Source organism: Myxine glutinosa, chromosome 2 (assembly GCF_964187855.1).
Source record: "Myxine glutinosa chromosome 2, kmMyxGlut1.1, whole genome shotgun sequence".
Taxonomy (NCBI): domain Eukaryota; kingdom Metazoa; phylum Chordata; class Myxini; order Myxiniformes; family Myxinidae; genus Myxine; species Myxine glutinosa.
The window spans coordinates 165,632,536-165,657,687 of record NC_136262.1 but is presented as its reverse complement, the minus strand read 5'-3'; the positions used below and the strand labels follow the sequence as shown (position 1 = coordinate 165,657,687).

The window sequence follows — 25,152 nt, the reverse complement described above, 5'->3', positions numbered from 1 at the left end:
ATGAGGACCCGAGTCCAAAACATCACTCCCGACTAAGTGTGTTATTGGGTGACTAATGTTAGTGACCCCAAGTCCTATCCCCAACCCGCCGGTCCGAGGCCCGCAAGCTGGCCGAGCGGTTTTTGGAAGCTTGAACTTTTGGTTTAGTGCCACAGTCAGCTCAGGGGAGCTTGCAAACCGATCCAAAAAAGGTCAACCAAATAAAATGAAATAATCAATTTACTTCAAATGATGCAAAACGATACAATAATCAAATCATATAAGCGCAAGTATGATAGATTTAATTAATTAATAATGACAGACTGAAACAATTAACACAAACCACATACAACTGATATGAAAGGCCGACACAACATCCACACACAACACTCTATCTAACCCAGGGAAGGGTAAGCAAAGTAATAAAATAATAATCGCAGGGAATTTAAATAAAATGTGATTTGAGGATGGAGATGGAATGGGGTTCAGGCCTGTTTGAAGAGCAGCTTACTCAACGTTCGTCAGAGCGGGCTTGGTGGGAACCAAGGTTCACCAACGTTCCGCAATCCCCCTTTCCTTTCATCAACCTCCATGAGCAAAGATCTCCTTTTCACCACCCCGCCAAGAGCCGCTCTTCTTCTTCCCACTATCCTTCTCCCCCACTTTCTTGCTTCTGGAACAGCTTTTGGTTTCCGAGGAACTTCGACTTCTTCAGGCACACTACTTTTGCTAGATCCTTGTTATAACCCTGTATGTCCAACGAGTGTTATAACCCTGTATGTCCGACACTACTTTTGCTGCTTCACAAAGTCCTAGTCCTGGCCCTGCTCATAACCCTGTATACAACTCATCCGCAAGAGATTTTGAAACTTGATTTGAGTTATTGGACCATTTACCTTTAAAAATCACGCAGCTGCTTCTTCGGAACCGGCTGCGAATGGCCGCTAGGGGTGAAAATCCTAGATGGCCGCCAGTAGCCATATTGAAAATATAGATTTTGAACCACTCACCATAGAAGTATGTGTAATACCTTATTTTATGGGTTTTTGGGTGTGAGAAATCTATTTGTGACATCATTTTCATGATTGAAGGCCAAGGTCACATGCTAAGGTCAAGGTCAAGGTCAGAAATCACAAAAAACGACCAAAATCGCAGTTTTACAGACATCGAGAAGCAAACTATCAAAGTTTGATGAGTGATACAATTACTGATGTTTTGCAAATTAACTGACGGTGGGAATAAAAGTAGGCCATGTAGTTTTTTCAAATCTTGTTTATTTTACAACTTCTCATTTTATTTGGCTCACAATATCGTAGGGATACACATTGTTCACTTATGAATTGGAACATTTTAATCATTCTTTAGAACACACAATCTGAAATTATTTTTTTTAAAAGCTACATTACAGTGCCATATAATACCTGCAAATAAGCCATATTCCTTATAATTATGACTAAAAATGAATGGTATATGAGTCAGATGCCCAGACGAGAGAGCTCAGGTGGGAACTTGGCATTTGTTTATTTATTCACACAGATGGGCTCAACAACCTTCTTATGGAAGTAGATCACACACATAGCTTCTGCTGCTTTGCAGGAACAACGCTTTGAGTTACACTTCCCACTACAGCCACACAGGGTCAGGATTTTGGTGGGGATCGGCTTCAGAGACTTAAGGGCTTTGAGGGCTTAAGAGCTTTGTTCAATGTTTCACCAACGTGTTTAACAACATCAAGATTTGAAATCTTAACAGCTAAATCCGTGGCTGTGATTTTGGAAGAGAAAACTAATTCAGATTCATCTCGCCTAGGATTTGGAGAAAATTGAATACGATCACCACAATGGTCATCAAGTAACTTTTTTACATCTCGGTTGTAAATTATAAAATGTACAGTGTCATCTAAATGATACATACAACTCGTAATGTCTTTGACAGTAAAACCGTACCCTTTTTGCAGAAGAGCTCAATGTGCTCTAAGGCCTGCAAAAATAAAGTCTGCTTAACCGCAGAAGTTGACTTGCATTTTTCAATAGGAATATTGCTAGAGGATTGTACATCTTGCTCATACTTAGTCACGTGAAAAAGTAAGTACACCCCATGTAAAGTTTTGACTTTTTCAACATATTTCAACATACAGCTATTTCATCTTCATTTCAACAATATTGATAGATAAAGGTGATATAATATAAAAAATATCATGAAACACTTACATTTTGTAGTCCATTGTATAATTTAAATAAACATAAATGCAAATTTTGCATGTTATGTGGAAAAAGTAAGTACACCCCATGAAATGTTTTTTAAAATCTTTTTAACAAATGTGGACATATCAATATTTGATCTTCATTGAAACAGTATCTATAGATAAAGGTGATATAATTGAACAAAAAACAATGAAAAATTGACTGCAATAATTTATTCAACAAAAAATTGTTGCACAGTATGCACAATTGCATGCACAGCTCGTTTCAAATCCCCCCACAACATCTCGATGGGATTTAGATCCGGGCTTTGACTTGGCCATTCCAGAACCCTCCATTTCTTTCTTTTCAGCCATTCCTTGGTGGATTTACTGGTATGTTTAGGGTCATTGTCATGTTGCAAGGTCCACCTTCGGTTGAGCTTCAACTTTCCGACAGATTGCCTCACATTATCCTCAAGCACCCTCTGGTACAATGAAGAATTCATAGTGGATTATATGATGGTGAGCTGCCCAGGCCCTGATGCAGCAAAGCTGCCCCAAACCATAATATTTCCACCACCATGCTTTACAGTTGGTGTCAGGTTCTTGTGGTCAAATGCTGTCTTTGGTTTTTGCCAAACATGTCTTCTGGTACTGTGGCCAAATAGCTCTACCTTTGACTCATCTGTCCAGAGCACATTGTTCCAGAAGTGCTGGTCTTTGCCTCGGTGTTCATTGGCAAACTTTAGTCTTGCCCTGATGTTCTTTCTGGACAGCAAAGGTTTCCTCCTGGCACACCTCCCATGTAGATCAAATTTGTGCAGCCTCTTTCTAATGGTAGACTCGTGCACTTTGACATCAACAGTGGCAAGAGCTACCTGTAGGTCCCGTGATGATATTCTGGGGTTCTTAGAGACTTCTTTTAGCATCTTGCGGTCTGCTCTCGGGCTGAACTTGCTGGGGCGGCCTGACCTGAACAAGTTGGCAGTTGTTTGGAATCTTCTCCACTTGTAGATGATCTTCCGGACAGTCGAATGATTGATTTCAAATTGTTTGGAGATCTTTTTAAATCCCTTCCCAGACTCGTAGGCATCTATAACCTTCTTTCTGAAGGCCTCAGAAAGCTCTTTTGATCTAGGCATGGTGATGCCGCACACTTCAACAACAAAGAGCAAACCAAACTAAATGTCTGAGGTTTAAATAAGACAGGTTCCTCCAGGATCCTCTCTAACGATGTTCTAATAATTTGCACCTGAGCTGGTGCACCTGATTCTAATTTTATGTATTTGAAGTAGTGATAAATATAGGGGTGTACTTACTTTTTCCACATGCGAAATTTGCATTTATGTTTATTTAAATTATACAATGGACTACAAAATGTAAATGTTTCATGATATTTGTTAAATTATATCACCTTTATCTATCAATATTGTTGAAATGATGATCAAATATCTGTATGTTGAAATATGTTGAAAAAGTCAAAACTTTACATGGGGTGTACTTACTTTTTCACGTGACTGTATGCAGGTAACGTCTGATACAAATGGCATGACAATACACATCTGATGCAAATACATCCTCAACACTGTTCAGCTCAGCATCTCTACAAAACACCTCATCTTTCAAATGTTTAGTTGAAATCAAGAAATTTTCTGCTGCAACTCGCTCACTAATTCTGAATTTGTCTCTCAGTGATACACAGTTTACCTGTACCCTATCACTGCCAAACACAATGCATTTCAGCTGCTTTGAGACTTTCTCAGAACTTGCTGCTTCCCTCGGTGTGATAGAGCTGCGGCGCAGCATGGGCTTTATAGATTCAGTTTTTGTCACTTCCATTTCATCCTGACCTATAGCTTTAGCCTGTTCCATTGCATTCAATTTCTGCCTATGAGTATACCACTTGAACCACTTGTTCGTGTTGTGATATACATATGGTGTACCTTCCTCTTCTGCTCCTTTCAATCTTTTGCTGACTACATCTTTCCTGATTGACGCAGCATGTTTCATGCTGTCTTGACCAGCTTCTGTCGGTTGTGTTAATATAGTAGTTTTATCACCAGCTTGCTGGCAGATGATGCAATTCATGGGATCAAACTCTTTTGAGATACCAGTCGTCAGTAGCACTCCAACAGGTGCACACAAAGGAGTAGACTTCTGGCTGCTGCTCTCCGCCATTTTCACTGACACAATATAGGATACACTGGAACAAAGGCAAGAGGGCTTTTATTAGACACTGTAAAAAGTACTAAAAAATGCTAGTACAGTACAATAACACCTAATAATTGACTTTGTGTTATGGATACCAAATTATCCATGCTATATATACAGGGTGCCTCCAGATCATCACAGACAGAAAAAAATTGGGCCCTCTTTTTCACAAGTTGATACAGATTTGAAAAGTATGGTTCATCAGCATAACAACACTTGTGATAACACTGGTTCTGTTTTTTTTCTAAGACCTGTATCTAGAAAAGAATCAATTTTTGTGAAAAATAATATATACCTACCACTCGGAGTGGATGACTAGGGGCGATCAGTGAGCACAATGTCGACAGAATCAGACACGTCTATGCGGATACACATATGCACTACACACCTGCGGAGTATAAAACAACCTTAGCCAGTGGCAAGTTGGTAATGAGTAATAAAATTGCAATGGTCTTAACATCCAGAGCATGACCTTGACATTCCATCAAAGCAATCATATAGGCAAAGTATAATTTACATCATAAACTTTTAAATAGTGAGTTATACTTGATAGTCTGCTTCTCGATGTGTGTAAAACTGCGATTTTGGCCGTTTTTTGTGAATTCTGACCTTGACCTTGACCTTAGCATGTGACCTTGGCCTTCAATCATGAAAATAATGTCACAAATGGATTTCCCACACCCAAAAACCCATAAAACAAGGTATTACACATACTTATATGGTGAGTGGTTCAAAATTTATATTTTCAATATGGCTACTGGCGGCCATTCGCAGCCGGTTCCGAAGAAGCACCTGTGTGATTTTTAAAGGTAAATGGTCCAATAACTCAAATCAAGTTTCAAAATCTCTTGTGGATGAGTTGTATACGGGGTTATGAGCAGGGCCAGGACTATCCAGGAAACGGTAAATCAGCCAGGCCTCCACGCTGGCCGCGTTTCTTCTTCCTCTCCATTTTTCCTCCCTTTTTTTTGCTTTTCAGAAAAAGGGTTGAATCCTTCCCAAAGCTGTTTTTGTGCAACACCACCAACAGTAAAAATCACGTGGCGTAAAGGGAGTCGGTATGGGGTAAACTTTAAGAAAAAGAAAAATAAATACGAAAAGTTCCTATTCGGGGAATCACAACCGAACTGACACCCCTATGCAACACACCCCAAACAACACACCTCCCAAATGACCGACATTCCCACAAACGTAACAGTATTTTCATCCTCATTGAGATTTACAGACAGACGTGGCATTTTTTCTATACATGTCGATGTGGGATTCCCACTGGCGACCAGGAAACCCCACTAGTCTATATATAAAAAGCAGTAAAGTATGTTTGTTTGTTTGTCCTCTTATAACTCGAGAACTACTCATCGCAGAGAAAAACCAAAGGCATATTCGGAATCAGTACGTCTCAGAGCAACTACAGCACACCTTAAATTTAAAAAAACTTCGGGTTTTAAAATTAGCGTATTAGCGCAGAAACGCTAGCAGAAGAGGGAGGGAATCGAAGGGAGGGAGCACAGCGCTCCCTCTATCGCTTCGCAGCGCCAGCGCTTCTGTTAGCGTAATTAGCGTATTTCGGAACGTTAATTTTTCAACTTCATTATTCGGAATCAGTACGTCCCAGAGAAACTTCGTAATGTTAATTTTTCAACTTCATCCGATTGACCAACGGCATGTGACAGAGAGTGAAACATACATGCTACATTTATTTGACGACAATGAGTTCCGACTTCCGGGTTCGTGCCGCCAACCCTGTTAGGCGCCTCTTGCGGCACACAGGGAATTACCAGTGAACTGGTACTCAATTTGCCGACCTCGGTAGGATGACAGGCTGAGTCAACCCCCCTGGTGTTAAGGGGGAGGAGGAGGGGAGGGGGAAGAGGAGGGGAGGGGAATGGGGGCGAGGGGGAAGGGGGGGAGGGTGGAGGGGGAGCGGGGGAGGGGGGAGGGGAAGGGGAAGGGGGAGGGGGGAGGAGCCCGGCAATGCCGGGTACTTCTGCTAGTATATAATAAAACCCTTGCAAGTGTCTTTAAAATCCTTCCCACCGATTGGTTGGACACCAGGCCTGACTCCACCCACCTACACACGATTTAATCCTGATGAAAAAATCTTACGGTCGCCATAACCATTTGAGTGCTCATCGCTGCGTGAAGGGAAGCACACCTCAGAGCTGTCCTATTCACAATGGCTATGCACTCTTATACATTTCCTCTTCATTGTAAAACTACCAAAGTGATAGATTAAACGATTTTGAGCATATAGGTGTCATGGGCCTTGTGAAGATCGGCCTCAGAGAGCGAAACAGCGGTCTGTTAACTTATGCACCGCCCAAATAACTATGTGGCAAAAGTTGTTAAGATTGTTAAAAGACATGCTTTACATTTGCTAATATCTCTGCAATGGCGAAATGGTAATGAAAGTGCTCAGAGATGCTTGCTTATTAGCTTTTGTGCTCTCTTTGTAGATGAGTTGCATTTGAGTGAATAAAAGCTCACGGTTTTGGAGTTCTTGGTGAATCGTTTCATTTCACCACATTTTTTATTCATTCGAATGCAACTCATCTACTCGGAGGCACAAGAACGCAGAATGATCCCTCCTTACTCACAGGTGGTATTTAAAATCCTCCCCGCGCGGTCGACGCAGGAATAGCATCATAAGTAAGTGGAGTGGAGGCGAAGGGCATCGCTCAGATGGGAACCAATAATTTCATGACATTGGTTGTGAAGTGCAACATGATGTCTTTGATGAAACCCATCAGTGAAGTGATTGGCAGCTGGTAGGCGTGCAGACAGACTAGTGTTATTGGAAATGTCTATGTTGCACAACTGGACTTTCAAGATGCTTTCGCTGATGTGGGAGGCCCCTCTTTGTGTGTGCCCCCCTTTGGTTGGAGTTCGTTGGAGTGCTTGTTGGAGTGCTCCACAAATGAAGTCAGAAATACCAGTGTACTTAATTAATTTGTTACAAGGCTGGGGTGAGTGTATTATAACACCCTTTTTGAATATGATTAACCACCACTTGATGAACACTATTCAGGCTGATTTTGCTAGCCATGGCGTTACAGTAGACAGAGCTCCCTTTTTGTTTTTACATACCCATTTTTTTATTGGGTAACTGTTCTGCGAAACATTTCACTAATGAATGAACAGGACAAGGTAGTGGGTTTACACTGTGTTGCTCCAAGAGAAAAGTTCAATTACCTCTAAAATTTGCTGAACCTGCTCGATTGGAACTGCCGAGTGATGGGGGAGAGGAGACTGGGGGGGGGGGGGGGGGGGAGGAGACTGGGGGGGGGGGGGGAGGAGACTGGGGGGGGGGGGAGGAGACTGGGGGGGGGGGAGGAGACTGGGGGGGGGAGGAGACTGGGGGGGGGAGGAGACTGGGGGGGGAGGAGACTGGGAGGGGGTGGGGAGGATAGGAGACTGGGAGGATAGGAGACTGGGAGGGGGTGGGGAGGATAGGAGACTGGAGGAGGGGGAGAGGAGACTGGGGGAGGGGGAGGATAGGAGACTGGGGGAGGGGGAGGATAGGAGACTGGAGGAGGGGGAGAGGAGACTGGGAGGGGGAGGATAGGAGACTGGAGGAGGGGGAGAGAAGACTGGAGGAGGGGGAGAGGAGACTGGAGGAGGGGGAGAGGAGACTGGAGGAGGGAGAGAGGAGACTGGAGGAGGGGGAGAGGAGACTGGAGGAGGGGGAGAGGGGGGGAGGGGGCGTTGGAAAGCACTGATGGGAGAGGAGTAAAGCGACACCCACTCTCCCCCGTGTGTGTGACCCACTCTCCCACGTGTGTGTGACCCACCCTCCCCCGTGTGTGTGACCCACTCTCCCATGTGTGTGACCCACTCTCCCCCGTGTGTGTGACCCACTCTCCCCCGCGTGTGTGACTCACTCTCCCCCGCGTGTGTGACCCACTCTCCCCCGTGTGTGTGACCCACTCTCCCCCGTGTGTGTGACCCACTCTCCCACGTGTGTGTGACCCACTCTCCCCCGTGTGTGTGACCCACTCTCCCATGTGTGTGTGACCCACTCTCCCCCGTGTGTGTGACCCACTCTCCCCCGCGTGTGACTCACTCTCCCCCGCATGTGTGACCCACTCTCCCCCGTGTGTGTGACCCACTCTCCCCCGCGTGTGTGACCCACTCTCCCCCGCGTGTGTGACCCACTCTCCCCCGCGTGTGTGACCCACTCTCCCGCGCGTGTGTGACCCACTCTCCCCCGCGTGTGTGACCCACTCTCCCCCGCGTGTGTGACCCACTCTCGCCCGTGTGTGACCCACTCTCCTCCGTGTGTGACCCACTCTCCTCCGTGTGTGTGTGACCCACTCTCCCCCGTGTGTGTGACCCACTTGAAGTAGGGAGGGGATTGGCATTCTCTCAAGCAGGGCTTGGACCCATGTCTTTATATAAGGGCTTTGTCTGAGGTCTTTATTTATTTTAAACAGTGTGTAGATATATATATATGCATCAGGAACTAAGATCATTGGTCATTTGTGTCAATTATTGTCACATGTCCTTTCCTCATATCTCGCATGATTGTGAGTTGGACAGGCGATCATGACGGGTGGGGAGAGGTTTGAATGTTCAGAGTTTGGAGAGTATTGACGCCTTCGGGTTTGGGGAGGGGCGTGGGTTTTTGGGGGGGTGGCGGGGAGGGGTGAGGACTTGTGGTTTGGAGGTGGAGGTTGACAACTTGTTTTTTTTCTGAGGGGTTGGTGGGTGTGGGGTGGGGGCTGGGAGAGTTGAGGATTTGATGTCATATTTTACATTACGTGGCATTTCCACTGGTCTCTTTTGCTCCTTATATAATTATCGGAGCAACTGTTCTGATGAAACAAGTCTTCGACATCTGAACAGGATTCCTACATTCTTAGAGGCAGTCTTACATATTTGTACAATGTTAGGTTTCCAAGATAGATTTGATGTTACAGTTAGACTAAGTATGTTTATCGTAGTGAGTGGTAAAATTGTGGAGCCTTCAGAGGAGATGGGAAAGTTTGTCTTCATTCGTGTGCATCACAAGGCTGCGGGGTAGCATCATTGGCTGAGGGAGCGGCTGTACCACTGACGCAATGACCTATGGGAAAGTTATTTGGAGAATAAAGAAGATCATTGATGAAAAGAAGAAAGAGCGTGGAAGACAGGACAGAACCCTGAGGGACACAGCTGTTGGTAGGAAAGGAGGGAGATGTTGAACCATCAGAAACTACATTCCAGAGTAGCAGAATGGCTGCAGTTTATAGTTTATGTATGAAATCTAAGACGATGCGAGAGAACTTTGAGGTGAGCCCAGTACATATATTTAACAACCCAATTCTCTCTCGGGCTCCATCCCAAACGCCTTTTAAGCCACAAATACTTCATCTCTCAATGAAGTTGGTCGTTTCTGCAGCGTGTTTCATTCAAGGCTCTGCTTTCACTTTCTTTCTCATTACCATGGTCCGATTTGACGGTAGCAGGGGCAACGACACTGACCCCGACGTCACATGTGGTTGAGTGCAGAGATCCAAATAATGAATTCGTGCTTCGACCGCCCCCCCCCCTCTGCCTTTCTCCCTCCAACCCCCCCCCCCCTCCTCCTCCTCTCCACAATTGCATGGCCATGTGCATTGATCCATGTGACGCGAAACTTTCAGATTTCCAAAGGGATCCTCAAGGCAAACACAGAATGGGAACACTTGCTCAATGTACTTTGACAATGAAATAAATGTAATTCAAGGATGAGAAATTGCCCACAAGTGGGGACGAGGGGGGGTGTAATTATTAGGGTAAAAGATGGTAACTTCAAGAAACGATTCTGTACTTCTAAATGTTATTCTTGTACTCAATGTTGTGAACCTCTGAATAGGAATTAACTCGATTTTCAATCTTTGCAAACAAACTGCAATTACAAATGTTCATCGAAAGATGGCATTTCGTATCCAGATTTGATTTATTTTGCATTATTTAATTAAAACAACTGACATTTGAAATCAGCATAAATTATATACATGTGTCCTAATGTTGCTCTGCCTGTTGATGCACTGAGGTATCGGAACAATGCAATTGTGAATGTGAAATGTCAACACAAGTCCATTGTTTGCAAAGTTTTTTTGATCTCATTTTCCATTAGCTTATGGATTGAACAGGTTTGTGGATGGAACAGCGATGTGTTGTTCTGACGAGCTCCAAAAATGGTGGAACAAATCAGTAACTTCACTTTTCATCTGCATGGTGAGATTTGACCTTGATATCTTTGCACTGCTCGAGTCTGTTCTGTGTTTTGCAGTTATGACGTCATCATGAGGGTATCATCACACGCATTTATCCAGGTCGGAGAACTTCAATATGTATACATATATATATGCATGTATATATATATATATATATATATATATATATATATATATATATATATATATATATATATATATATAATATATATATATATATATATATATATACAGACTTGGCATTTAATATGGAATATTTTTTTGTGGGGGTGAACTTACTTTTCAAGATGTCTTAGAACCAAAAGTTCATTGGAATTATGTTGAAATTATTCTAGATTTTGTTAATGTGACCTTTAAAAGAAACAAAAACCACATTTGACATTTCAAAACAAATAAATTGATCCTTGAAAATGATGAAAACTGATATCGAACTCAATTCATGGACAGTACTGTGTTAAACTTCTGTACGTTTTCCAGAAGTATCTCTTATTTTGCACATTAGCCAATCTTTTTTTTCAACAAAAACAAAAGTTAGATTACGACTAGGATTACGGACAGTAAAATTACAGTTCAGTACTTTGTGTAACCCCCACGAGCATTCAGGAGAGCATGTACACGTTAAGGCATGCTGTTCACGAGATTTGCCAAGGTTTGGACAGGAATCGCTTGCCATGCAGTGACAATAGCCTGCTGCAATTCACGCACAGAGGTCGGCTGCTGGTCCAAGTGGTCGATTTGACGCGTTAATTCTGCCCACAAGTTCTCTATCGGATTCATAACCGGAGACATGGCAGGCCACTCCATATGCTCTACACCACGGTCAGCAAGAAAGTGTTGGATCATGTGAGCACGATGAGGCCGTGCATTGTCATCTTGGAAGACAAAGTTTCCTCAAAAGGCTGCACGAGCAAATGGAAGCAATGTTTCTTCCAGAATGGCCCTGTACTTGAACTGGTCCAGGTTTCCATTCAGAACAACCAGGTCAGTTTTGCTCCCTGCTTGAAAAGCAGCCCAAACAGTCACCCCACCACCTCCAGCTTGGTCTCTTGGCACTATACAATCTTTGTTGTAGGCTTCATGCACTTGTCTGCGCACTCGGACGCGGCCATCTTGACGATAGACCAGAAATCTAGACTCGTCACTGAAGATCACGTGATTCCAGTGTCCTGGCTGCCATTGACGGTGCCCTCTGGCCCACTGCAATCGGCGCTGGCGGTGTTGTCTGGTCAGGCGTGGCTTTCTCAGGGGACGCCTGGCACGATAGCCTGCTTGAACCAGTCATTGGTTGACTAGCCTTCTGGATACAGGCACATTTGTCAGTTGCTGCCACTGAGCCCTAAGCCGATTAGCTGACTTGGTACGGCCATTGCGGACTAACCGGTGAGGCTGGCGATCATCCCTCCTTGTGGTTCTGCGGGGATGTCCTGGCCTCGGTATTGGAGTAGGGCCACCCCTCTGAGCATTTCGTTTCAGGATCTTTGACACCTGACCTTGAGTGATGCCATACTGCCGAGCAATAGCACGCTGTTTCATGCCGTAATTTCATAAAGCCACCACTCAATGACAAACAGCATTGTCGAGTTGACGGACCATCTCCAGAGGAAGCGGCAATAACTTTTGGAGACGTGCAGCAGTTGTTTTCCACTAATACAGAACGCAACAACCCTTGTATACCCGACTGTGAAGCCAATCATCAAATGCACCTGTCCGTACATTTTGCCACGCCACCTGTGATATAATCCTGTTGGTGACTTCTTGCTGCGATAGAAAATCAATGACATGGTTCTTTTAACAAATAAATCACCAAAGTGTAAAAGAAACTCACCAGATTGATATACTGAGTTAAGAAAGTAAACCCAAGTCAAGAAAAAATATATATTCCATATTAAATGCCAAGTCTGTATATATATATAATATTATATATATATATATATATATATATATATATATATATATATATATATATATCTATATATAAAGGAGGAGTGTCTGTCTGTCTGTCTTGATGTCCGCTTATAACTCAAGAACTACACATCGGAGAAAAGTTTTAGACACAGTTTCGGAATCAGCATAAAATCCCGGTGGTTATAGGCGACTTTTTATTTTAATATCAATGGTTTAAAAAACCGCGCCAGCTGCAATTCCGTGGTGTAGTTTGTGGCGGCGCTATTGCCCCTTTCCGACCCCATGATGCATTGCGGTTCCGATTCGCGATGAGGTCTATGCGCTATCACTGACACTTTTCCACCTTTTCCATACCTTTTAATCAGATTTACCTTATCGTCCATCGTAACCACATTACGCTTGGAAACACTAGCATTATCCTTCTTCGGACCCATGGCTAACACAGACACAGTAAAGGAATACTGTACGTCGCCTCTGTTTTGAATGAGAATCGGCAGGTGCGCGTACGTACAGTATACTGTACGTACATATTTATATATTTTTTATGTGCTTTTTACCTGATTACATTTTGGTTTTAAATTGTTTTTTAGCTTCTTTTATTGTTAATTTATGTACTATTTTATTTATTTTAAATATATTTTTAAGGAAAACAAATGTTTTCACGTCTGTAGGAGTGACGTAAAGTCGCACATAATGACAAAATGCGCGCCATTTTTTCGCGCCAAGAACGAATTAACGTTTTTTTTTTTTTGGTTGAGATTTTATTCGAATTCGAATGCCATTAAATTTCAACTGTTGGAAACAATAATTATTTCAACTGTTGGAAATATTTTTTTGGTTAACCAACGACGGTCGATTTAATCTCGACCTTCCCAAAATGCGGAAGAGTGCGGCGCTGCAGGAGCGCAGGTGAAACCCAGGAAATGCACGTTGGTGTTCACAGTGGAAATGCCCATGGACGGCATCGTGGTTAACGGCATCGTGGTTAACGGCATCGTGGTTAACGGCATCGTGGTTAATGGCATTGTGGTTAACGGCATTATGGTTAACGGCATTGCTACGAATTCCTTCTGGGAATCTGACCCAAGCCACAATCTCCCAAACCCATATCCGTGCAAGTCCTTCTCTCCCAGACACGGTAATGACTAACGTACCCTCCGACCTCCCCTCATCCTGCTTCCAGGCCCTGGGCTCCTCTGGCTTTGCCGATTGTGAGAGTCCAAAGCTTTTTAGCTCCAGTCAGCTGACTCGGTGCTGCAAAGTCTGCCATTTCAATCGTTGTGGGACGGGTCGGGTGTTGTGGGACGGGTCGGGTGTTGTGGGCCGGGCCGGGTGTTGTGGGCCGGGTCGGGTGTTGTGGGCCGGGTCGGGTGTTGTGGGACTGGTCGGGTGTTGTGGGACGGGTCGGGTGTTGTGGGACTGGTCGGGTATTGTGGGACGGGTTGGGTATTGTGGGACGGGTCGGGTACTGTGGGACGGGTCGGGTACTGTGGGACGGGTCGGGTACTGTGGGACGGGTCGGGTACGTGGGATGGGTCGGGTGTTGTGGGACGGGTCGGGTGTTGTGGGACGGGTCGGGTGTTGTGGGACTGGTCGGGTGTTGTGGGACTGGTCGGGTGTTGTGGGACGGGTCGGGTGTTGTGGGACTGGTCGGGTGTTGTGGGACTGGTCGGGTGTTGTGGGACGGGTCGGGTGTTGTGGGACTGGTCGGGTGTTGTGGGACTGGTCGGGTGTTGTGGGACTGGTCGGGTGTTGTGGGACTGGTCGGGTGTTATGGGACGGGTCGGGTATTGTGGGACGGGTCGGGTACTGTGGGATGGGTCGGGTACTATGGGACGGGTCGGGTATTGTGGGACGGGTCGGGTACTGTGGGACAGGTCGGGTACTGTGGGACGGGTGATGTTGAAGCGATCGTCAGAACGATGTAGTATCGAGACCAGAATCCCGCTCGGTTGACAGTCACACTGCCAAAGATAGGCAAAAGTGTCCTCAAGAGGTGGCTGGGAAATCACACCTTCGGGTATGGACGTTCAACGGCTCCCAATCGACGAACCGCAAATTCCCACTCAAAATCCACGTTACACACACACACCAGATTAACGTCTGGATGGTTGTGAAAATGGTTGAAGCGAGGTGAAGAACCTGGAGCGATGCGAAATCAGGCGCGAGACAAAACGGCACTCTAATGATTCTCTTCGGAATCAACCGCAAAACCTGTCACGCAGGTTTATCTGTCACAGCGATAACAACTCTGTCACAGGAATCCCTTTCCCAGGAAACCCCAAAGTTAACCAGAAATGTTGTATACCAAGAGGTTTTGAGAAATTGAAAATTGACAAAACGTCATGTAGGCAATGTACTGTGATATTGCTCTAAATATATACATGTTCTTTTCATCATATATTTGTCTTATTCTTATTCAACCCGGGCGAAGCCGGGTACCTCAGCTAGTATATATATATATATGTCGGGTATTGTATATATGTATATATATGTATATATATATATATATATATATATATATATATATATATATAAATATATATATATATATATATATATATATATATATATATATATATATATATATATATATATATATATATATATATATATATATATTGTTGCAGTTTTGAGAATAAAGGATAACCCCCCTCAGTTAGTTGCACCACAACATGTAGCCTCGCTTAGTACAGTTATCTCTTATTCAATGTTAAGCATAGTCTCCTTTCCTGTGTTAGTATGCGTTGGAGCAGGCAAGTAAGTGTAGGTTTCGTTGCTCATTGGGCTGGAATACCATGTGCTCTTTGGGATGGAATACCATGTGCTCTTTGGGCTGGAATACCATGTGCTAGGGCCTGGAACAAGTCTGGGAGGCCCGAGGGAGGAGCTACAGGGGAGTGGCCGGTAAGCGGCAGGCAGCCAATGGAAGCTCAAGGGGAGTGGCTAACAATGGCAGCCAGGGGAGGAGGGGCTTGGAACATTCTAATGGGACTCTGGGCGGGGCTATAAAACCCTGCCCCGGTCCCCCCGAACAAGAGTCTAGACAAAAGAGGTGAGAGGTGTGGTTGAAACGCTCTCTGTGATCGAGTCTCTCCTCTGTGGCCAAGCTCCCAGCGCGCTGTCTGTCTCTGAGCTCTCTGTCCCGGGATTCTGAAGCGACTGTGTCTGTGATCGAAAGCACGAACTCTTTGTAGTCTGCGTTCTGCCTGTTATAAGTGCTTTCAAGAACGATCTCTCCCGGGCCCGAGGCTCCACGATCTCCCTGCCTGAGCTACCTGCACACGTACCGCGAACATCCCAGGGACACGCCCATTGAGCTGACCGGGGCGAACGGCACCAAGGCCGCGTTTTGAGCATGTCCTTCTCCTTTCTTCCTTTCCCTGCGTGAGTGAAAGGGCCCTTGTCCGGGGATAAGTTAAGGACGTTAAGTTTCTGCTCTGTCTCTCTTTGCCCTGATCATTTGTATAAATTGTATAATAAACCTGTGTTATTTCGCATCCATTCGGCCGTTCACGTCATTTCCCACTATTGGCTTCACATTGTAAGAATAAAACCGCTCAATCGGGTTCAATAAGAATTAACGGCACGAGTCACGTGACACGCAAACCGCTCGGGCGTATCAGACCAGCGTGACTCATGCCCAGTCCCCGTTCTCGTGGCGGCATGTGTATAGAAGGTACGTGGGGATTCGACCCGATACCCTTCCGCACGCTCGCTACGGGGGTGGCGGCTGGAATTGCTCCGCAATCCGCCCCACGGGTGTAAAGTGGGTAGCGGCCTCGTGGGCTCGAAGGCCCGAGGGGGAAAAGGGTTTAACCCCCCTCTGTACGTCGATGGTCTTGAGATCCGCAACAATATATACATATATATTGTTACGGACCGCGGATAAGATGTTAATTTGCCGAGCGGATGGCGCCGCGGCCCGAACCGTTTACCAAGACTAGACCCGATCCTGAAATGTTGGCCAAATCATGCCACAGATTTTCAATGAGGGAAAAGACAAAGGCGACACGGATGTGAAGAAGAGGAAGACAGAAGTAGGGAATACGAATATAATTTATTTGCTATTTACAACCAAAAGTAACCAAGGAGAAGGAAGGATAATAAAATAATTTACAGAAGAAATCAAGGAGACACAGTGAAAATTGCTAGCTTATCTAAACAGGCTTAATTAATACCCTGGACAGAACAAACAAAAGACGGACTCACACGAATGGGGAATTTGCAGGCAGGAATGACAGGAGGTGGGTGGCTGGAGGGGGAGGAAGGCACAGAGCTGGCTGGAGCTTGATCCCGCACGGCACGTCGGGCTGGACCTCGACGGCCGCCGATGCCACCGATCCTGTGGTGTGCGCGGGGTAATGGGTCGGAGCTGCCTGGTGGAGCCAACGCTGCTGGTGGGGGGTCTGGCATGACGGGTTCTCTCTCCCTCTCTCACAAACTCGCAGGACTCTCTTCAGGCTTGTCTGTCATCTGATCTCCTCCCTCCTCGACTCTCTCTGGGGGCGTCTCTCGCGGGTTATATAAGCCCCACCCTTGACCCTTTTGCGAACCTCCCCCAAACGTTCTCTCTCCGCCCTCTAAAGCCAACCCCTCATTCTGGGTTGGTCGGCAAGGGCTGGTTCACTCCTCCCCTCTATGACGAGGTGGAGACACGCCTTTCTTCCCCCACCTTACCTCGTGGCTAATGGTGGTTTTGGGGCGATTCGAGCTAGCCCCAGCCAAAGGGCAGCAATGGCGAATGAAGAAAACCACCCAAATGCAGTTGGCAATTGCAGCAAACCTGGCAAACCTGGCACTTTGAAGATGCCATGTCGGAGGGATCTACTTTATTTAATGCAGTGCAATGGAGTGTCAAATTAATGGAAGACAAATCCTTAGCCTAATACACAGAATAAGGAAATAACTGTCAACAAGGGGGATATCTATGATTGGCTAACGTGAGTGCTTATGAAATAACTACGGAACGACCTTTGACCTTTATACACAGACTGGAGGCAGGAGGGTCCAGAATAAAACAATAAAAAAAAAACACAATCCTCATATCCACAATATATACTGTGTATATATATATATATATATATATATATATATATATATATATATATATATATATATATACAGTATATATATATATATATATATATATATATATATATATATAGTAATGACTTGTGGTTGGGTTTAAAATCAAATGAATCCATTTTTTGTATAAATTACTATAAACATATATATTATTACCTCTGTTGCTGTCACTTGGATATATATTCTCACTTTAGGTTTGTGATGTGTCCGTTTAGCTTAATTCGTTTAAGTTACCACCATCACTTGAAGCAATTAATCATGTTGTTTATTTTTCTTCGATTTATTTGAATTGTGCTACGTTTTGTTTGATTTAACGGTGGTTTTAATGTAACATCCCAATGTGTGATTTCAGTTGTTTCAACGGTTTTGATTTTTGGTTTAAATTTGAATGGCACGAGTTGTTCCAGAATGGCATTGATTGGTGGTTCGGTGTTCCCACCCCTGTTTTTCCCTTATATAAGGGAGGGTATAGAGTTATTTTGCTTTATTCTTGAGGAAGGTCAGTGGATGCACGTTTGTCAGTGTTGCTGATCGAAACGTCGCGCATTTGTTTGTTTGCTCATTAAAGGTTGGAGAACTAAAAATGGATTCATTTGATATATATATATATATAAACCCAAAAAAGGGATCCTAAAGGCAAACAATATAATTATATATATATATATATATATATATATATATATATATATATATATATATATATATATATATATATATATATTGTTTTTATGGGTTTTTTTTTTTTTTTAAACAATAATTTGTAAACCATCATTTTCCTTCATTCCAAATGTACTTTAGTGGAATGGTATCCGAGAAATGTGGATGATGGTTAAGCATTTTGTGTCGCATCAGCAGTCTATTTGGTCCAGTAGTCTGCTGGTAATCCTGCTTACATTAACACGAATATGAAATCGCCAAGTAAGCTGCTTTGTCCTCCTAGGATCATAAGTATGCTAACACATCGTTTCGTTTATAGTCTTCTCCCAAAACTGCAAGCCATCCTGAACAGGAACTATACACACTGGGATTTAATCCCATGAATAGCCAAACAGGCCAAATTTAGGCAGCAAACATCCAGGGCATGTTATGTTATCAAGTGGCCTCCTCTTGCTTGCCATCACCTTCCAAGCCAGCCGTTCCATATCAACCGCTTTATAATCCTCTTGGCAAGCCACTCGGAAAGCGATTAAAATGTGTTTGGCGAGCGGTAAGCAAACGGAACATCTTCGTATGTTCGCAAAAATTGCCAGCATAGTCAAACTCAAAACGATCAGTTGCTAATTCTTCAATTTTGCTATCTCAGAGGACGATATTGAAATGTGCATTTCATACTTTTATTGTTACTTCTACTTTTCATTCTAATTCTTTAAAATGTGCAAAACCCCTCCACCCCAATGCTAAAATGCACAGTGGCTGGTTCATAGATAAGCTTGGCATGGGGTTCCCCCTTCTGACTCCTCATTTCTTTATTCTGACTCCCCAAAGACTCCCCATCTTTTCCTCTTCCTCGTACTCTCTGTAACTACTCTCTGTAAACAATGAATTAGTTTGTGGATGTTGTTATCACATGAGGGTCGATAAAACTGAAAATGACAGTCCGGGCAGCATTTGCTCGAGTACCACAATATATTGTTTACATTAGATTGCATTGGAGACCGCCATGTTGTTAAGGAGACAGTGCCGAGCACTCCGTTCCTTTGCAGTGCTGGCTTGAGCACTTTGAATCAAGCGAGCCGCTTACTCAGCAGTACACGAGCTACCTACTAACGGAACATGCTTCAGGTGTCTGTCTTGTGCAAGGGATTAGTAAAGGGATTACCCAAATTAATCAGCTCACAGGGCATCAGCCAATGATGAACCACATCCACACACAGCAACAGTGTCTCAGACAATATTGTATATGTATATATCGTGATGGTCGTCGCCTGTGGATAACTCCAGAGGGATGGCGAGTCTTTAAAGACCACGATCACCTTTCATACCGCTAACCTCGAGCGGGGTACCAGGTCCAAAGCCGTGTTACCTGACCGGTGAGGTTATCGTCACAAAAGGGGTATCATGCAGGCAGTAACGTAACGTGCTGCATTCTTATCTATTGCCCAATCTTGATTAACCAATTACCAGTTGTGATATTCCACCATCGAGACAGACAGGATGAGTGAAGACATGAATGCATTTTAACCATGTGTTAAAGATTGCATGTATTCACAGAGCAAGCATGTATTTGCAATAAGCAATTAGCAAAGCATATATGTACAAGCAATCAAATTCTCACTTATCCCCTATAGTCTATACTATGCATGCATGCATTCACGTCCTCGGATATCTTTAAAAAGTCACTTAACACATCACACATCCACCTTGTATTCGCTCAGCTGAGCTGATGTCATCCAATAGCTTTAGACGAATGTCTGTTCGCATCGGCGTCTCCAAGCCACCGTGCGTCCCGGGAGAGATGACGAGCGCAGCGCGGACTGTTAGATTAGGATTAGGGTGACATTGTTAGATTAGTTAGATTAGGGTGACAAGATAAATCCAGCTTTTGCATGGTGTTCGCACCCAGGCAACGAGCTGTTGGTGGGTCCCAAACTCTGCTTGTTTTACCTCTGAAGTGCTCCTTGCGAGCAATGGTGATTTTATGAAAGATCGGCTGGGAAACTGATTTAGGCACGTTTTGGCCCTACCACCTGATGGAAGATCATCAAAGTTATTTTCATACCAACCGACCATCTCCAGGCACTTATCCCTCTCCACATCGTTTCTTCAGCTCCCGACCGGCTGACTGCTGACTACTCCTCTCTCTATACCCCCCATAGTAAGGGATCTTAAGCGTGTAAAGGATCTAAAGGAGAAGAAGTGAAGCTGTAGTAAAAAAAATTACCTCGGGTTTGTAAAGAAATTAACTCGGGAGTGCAGCACGCCAATAAAGGGACAAATTACCTCCTCATGACTGTTTAAAACCCCTATTCAGGTGTTTTGTGGTTAACCTTGGGAGCTCAAATCAGGAAGATCAAAAACAAACAGAAAAGCAACTCACCTTTTTGTGTGAGGTGGTTGTTGGAGCTTGACACGTCAGCATGTGGCTTTATGTGGGTGGTTTGATGACTTGGGGTTTGTGAGAGGTCCTGGAGGATGTTCAGAACTTTAAGGAACATTTTACTTTTCATGGATGTTCTTCTGGTCACTGCTAGTTGTTTATATTCTACTATTTAAAAAAGAAAAAGTGGTTCAACATCTTGTAAAGACTACATTCTTTATGCTTAGTCAAGCGGCTGACTACTGTTTGGGTGAGGGGTCGGAATATGACTACGGACCATTGCCATTGACCTCGTCCATGCTGTGTCCCATATTTCCCAACAGTCAGAAAAGAGCAGAAGTGTGAACTGAACTGCCGTGCGGTGGGATACCGCTTCTATGTGCGGCACGCAGAACGGGTGGAGGATGGAGCGCTGTGCGAACCTGGTGGCAGCAAAGTGTGTTTGCAGGGAACATGCAAGGTGAGGAAGAATTGTTATATGCTGTTGAAGTGGGAATATATGAGGACGGTGAAAAAAGAACTGCAAAACGTCAGTGACATTTAAATAGTGGATGCACCAGGTAGAGGAATGCTGCTGGGGTTAATCATAGAGCTAGCCTGTCCTGTATATAACCCAGGGTCATTTGGTGGGATTTGTGCTGGCAAGTAAGATTTTATGAAGTATTTAGAATAGCTTCTGGAATTCTCTCCCAGGATAATAAATGGCCCATGTGGAAAAGGACAGGTCAGTGAGTGATTTTCCATTTCTTTGATTACTGAGCCTAGAAATTTAACCAAATTTACAACCTCTCTTCGTTGTATCCTTCCGCAACTATTTTTTCATCCATTTACCTTTGAACACTCAACTTATTCCATTATCTTGTGAGTTGCAATCGCTTTACTCTCCAGGATGAAAAATGCTGAAATTTCATGAGTGTGTATGTTACCTAACTTGTTCATACCTCAAAGGCCCTTTCCTTCCTTCCTTCCTCGGACACTGGGGATTTAATTTGATACTATTTGAGCCACTCGTGTCCAGAATGGCACAGGTTGCCTTTCTTCGCCTGGCACTGCAACAGAGCTGAACTAATTGCAAAGCTCAATGTGTCTTTGTTGTCGTTGAACACACACACCTTGAATTGAAATGTGAAATTGAATACGATTTGTGTTCATGGCTTTAATTAAAAGCTGTGAAGTACTTGTTTCGTTTGTTTTGAGAGGTACACAAGAACAGGATGAAAACAAAAACATTTATTCAGCTGATTGTGCTATTTTGTTATGAACACAAAGATATTTGTGATTTTGTGATACTGTACGTGCAACCCTCATTTGTATCTCGCTTGCATACGCAGTTGTACAATAGTTCAAATAATAATAAAAAACAATAATCAAAATAATCGCACAATCACGATCACCAGCAATAGCAATATTTTTCTTAATTTTATATTAAATTGCATCTGATTAATATATCATTTTTGAGACTGAATGTCCAAAGATTGCTTGTGGCCTTCCGCACCTTGTTTTTTGTGGCATGCCCTTTCGTTCATTGAACAACTATATGGTATTCATATAATACTTACCCACACAGTCAACTTGGTGCGAACCAACTCTTCTGTTTTTAGGGGGTTTTTTTCTTTGATGCAATAAGGCTGCTTGATCACGTGACCAATGACGTCATAAATGTACATTCTCTGATATAATTGTTGCATAGATCACGCTCAAGAAATTTCAAGCTGATTAAACTAAGCATTGTACTTGTTGAATTATGACATCATAATTAAGGCACCAAATACGTCATCGTTAACAACACTTGATCCCCAAGCGGAGTTCTTTACATTTTAAAAAAATACTTGGGGTAAGGCTCATAATAGAGCTGACACACTTACCACACACAAGGACATATTGCAAGACAAACACTTAACCCAGCCACGGAGCTTGAGGGGTAGTGCCGTCACTACCGTCACTTCCCGGGATACTCTGGGTACCAGCGACGTCATAACAATGGCGCCGCTTTTCTCACCAAAACTCAGCGGAGCATTTCTCCAAGAGGAATTTCCTCCTCCCCTTGGATGCCAATCCATGGGGATTGTCCGTGCTCTATCCTTTTCAAGCAAGGAAGCAGCACGTACCATTTTTAAAGTCTTTGGTGTGACTTGAACTGGTCCAAACCGGATGGGTGTTTTTTTAGGAGACACCATCTCCTCACTGCATAGCCGTTGGCTCCCTGCGGAAGCTCATCCGCCCTTTGCCAGGTGTTGTTTTCGGTGTTTTTGGTTTGCCAGGTGTTGTTATCTGACTCTAATATTTAAATTTGAATGAGTCACATTTCAATTTTTTCCACGGAGGGGTTTAGAAGATATGGAGGTGCAAAGTTTTTCCAAGATGGCGCATGTTCCATGTAATCTATGTCGTCATAATTATCACAAAAAATATACACAAGGAGGCTCTCCTTTGTTGGAAGATTTGTCTCAATCGGACCAATGGTTGCCAAGAAAATTAATTAAAAAAATGGAAACACGCACGTATGCCATACTAGAGTCCCTGTATAAAGAGAGTTGCGCCATGCGCTGACCCGAGATTTCTGGTCACGTGATTTCGTGGCGCCATTTTGTGTCTAACTTCACCGTGCGTGAACGTCAGCTTGGTACGGGAATGTTGTTTATTGCCAAACAAAATGACTGGTTGTTCTGCTTTTGGTTGTTCAAACCAATCTGGGAAATATAAGATGCTATGGTGAATACGACGTCGTATCTGTGCTTTTCCATATCTGTTCGACTAGACGAACCGTGCACACTGCAGGTATTTTTTAAAGTTTTTTCTCTGTTTAATTACGGCTTGGCGCAGTCGAAAATTAAGTGTTAATTAAGTCGCCAGCTATGAAACATATTAATCGATCAGGCAATATCCATCAGAGTTCTGGGCAAGGGTGTAGTAATAAATGAACGTTTCAATCTTACTAGATGCCGATGACGTTTTCCTTATGTCAGAGACAGAAGCTGACTTGCAGCTTGTTAAATCATTACAATGGAAATTGAATATAAATGTCGATGAAACTAAAGTTGTACACTATAGAAATATGGCAATACCACGTACAGAATTTGTTTTAAGTGTGTTAGACTATATGTCGGCTGGAAGTCCTACACCGGAATTGCTCTCGGCACCCTTTAAAAAATATTGGATATGCCCACACTCCTTTCTAAAAGTTATTAAAATTCAGAGAACGACAGCATTGGTTTGTCTTACTTATAATGTTAGCTCTTATATGCAGTGTTGGCTTGTAATATGCATTGCCATACCACTTTTAATATCACCACACAGCTCTTTTTCACGGCAATAGCTGAGTTTTTGACAAAACAAATATCACCTGTATGTAATAATAAGACTAAATATGTGTAGTAAATTTTTTTTTAGCAGGTTTAGAATATATCACCCCATATCACGAATGTACATGTATATCTAATCCGACACACTTAGACACAAAATGGCGTCCAAATTTGAGTTGACACAACTCTCTATATACAGGGACTCTACGCCATACTACGTACGACATACATACACACATACGTACGGACCTAACCGATGGCTTAACCCTGCCTTTCGCTTCGTGAGTGCAGGGGAATGACTATTCACAGAACCACATCTACTATAACTACTACTACTGTTATTACTATTACTATTTTAATGGCCGCATTTATTCCCACCTTCTTATGGTGTCGGCTGGGGAGGTTGTTTTTTTATCCCAAGTCTTTGACATCGTGTAAGACTTTCAACTGAAGTTGATTTGGGCAGGAATTTGTAATTTGCTCAGGGTAACAGCAATAACTCGGCTAGTCTGTGCAAAAGACAATGCGAGATCCTAACACCCACCAGCTAATGCTCGAAGTTGGGACTCCTAGCTTTACATCCATGTGAGGAGCGCAGTTTGTGGTGCAACACTCTTCCTGGGACATGCCAATCCAACCGTTGATCGTCGAGTCAAGAATCTAACCCAGACTCGACAGCTCAAATGTCAGAGTGCTACCTCTACACGATCCTGTCAGATCAGGAATATCCACACAATATTTCAGTAAGTTTTTAGCAATAATTCTTTACATCTTAAACCCCAACCAAATGCTTTTGCTGATCTTTAGATTTGTAACTCGTTCCACGTTTTTACTTTTCATTTCCTTGACTTATCATGCAAAATTTCCACGAGTTCTTTGCTCATCTTATTCTCGGATCTCATTATCAGCATAGATTTCTGGTCCTGTCTGCTGGTTTTGATATCTGCTGGATGTAAGATCCTCCGGGGGCTTCCAATGAAGATTTGACGAGTTTTCATCGGAACCTCAAACAATTAAATAATTTAAAACTTCCTGCCCTATCTTTGGCCAGGAGAAGATGGGTCTATTTACCCATGGAAACCCCAGTATGGCACCCCAAAAAATGTGATGTGGGATATGTGATAGTGTTGATATAGTACCAATTAGTACTGTACTATCCTTTAAGAACGATGAAAACATACTAGTTTATAATGGGATACAAATATCATTCTTAACCCAACCAAACACCGTCTTCTTTTCTAAAGGATT

At 43.5% G+C, this 25,152-nt stretch overlaps 1 protein-coding gene across 3 annotated transcripts in view; it reads left to right on the top strand.

The window, feature by feature from the left end:
• Positions 1–25,152, top strand: part of THSD4 (thrombospondin type 1 domain containing 4) — a 274,230-nt gene that overhangs the window by 64,284 nt on the left and 184,794 nt on the right. For all 3 annotated transcript variants that reach the window (XM_068106810.2, XM_068106811.2, XM_068106812.2), the window contains exon 7: positions 20,926–21,062. In XM_068106810.2, coding sequence (XP_067962911.2) covers positions 20,926–21,062 — 137 coding nt within the window. The remainder of the gene's footprint in view (positions 1–20,925; positions 21,063–25,152) is intronic.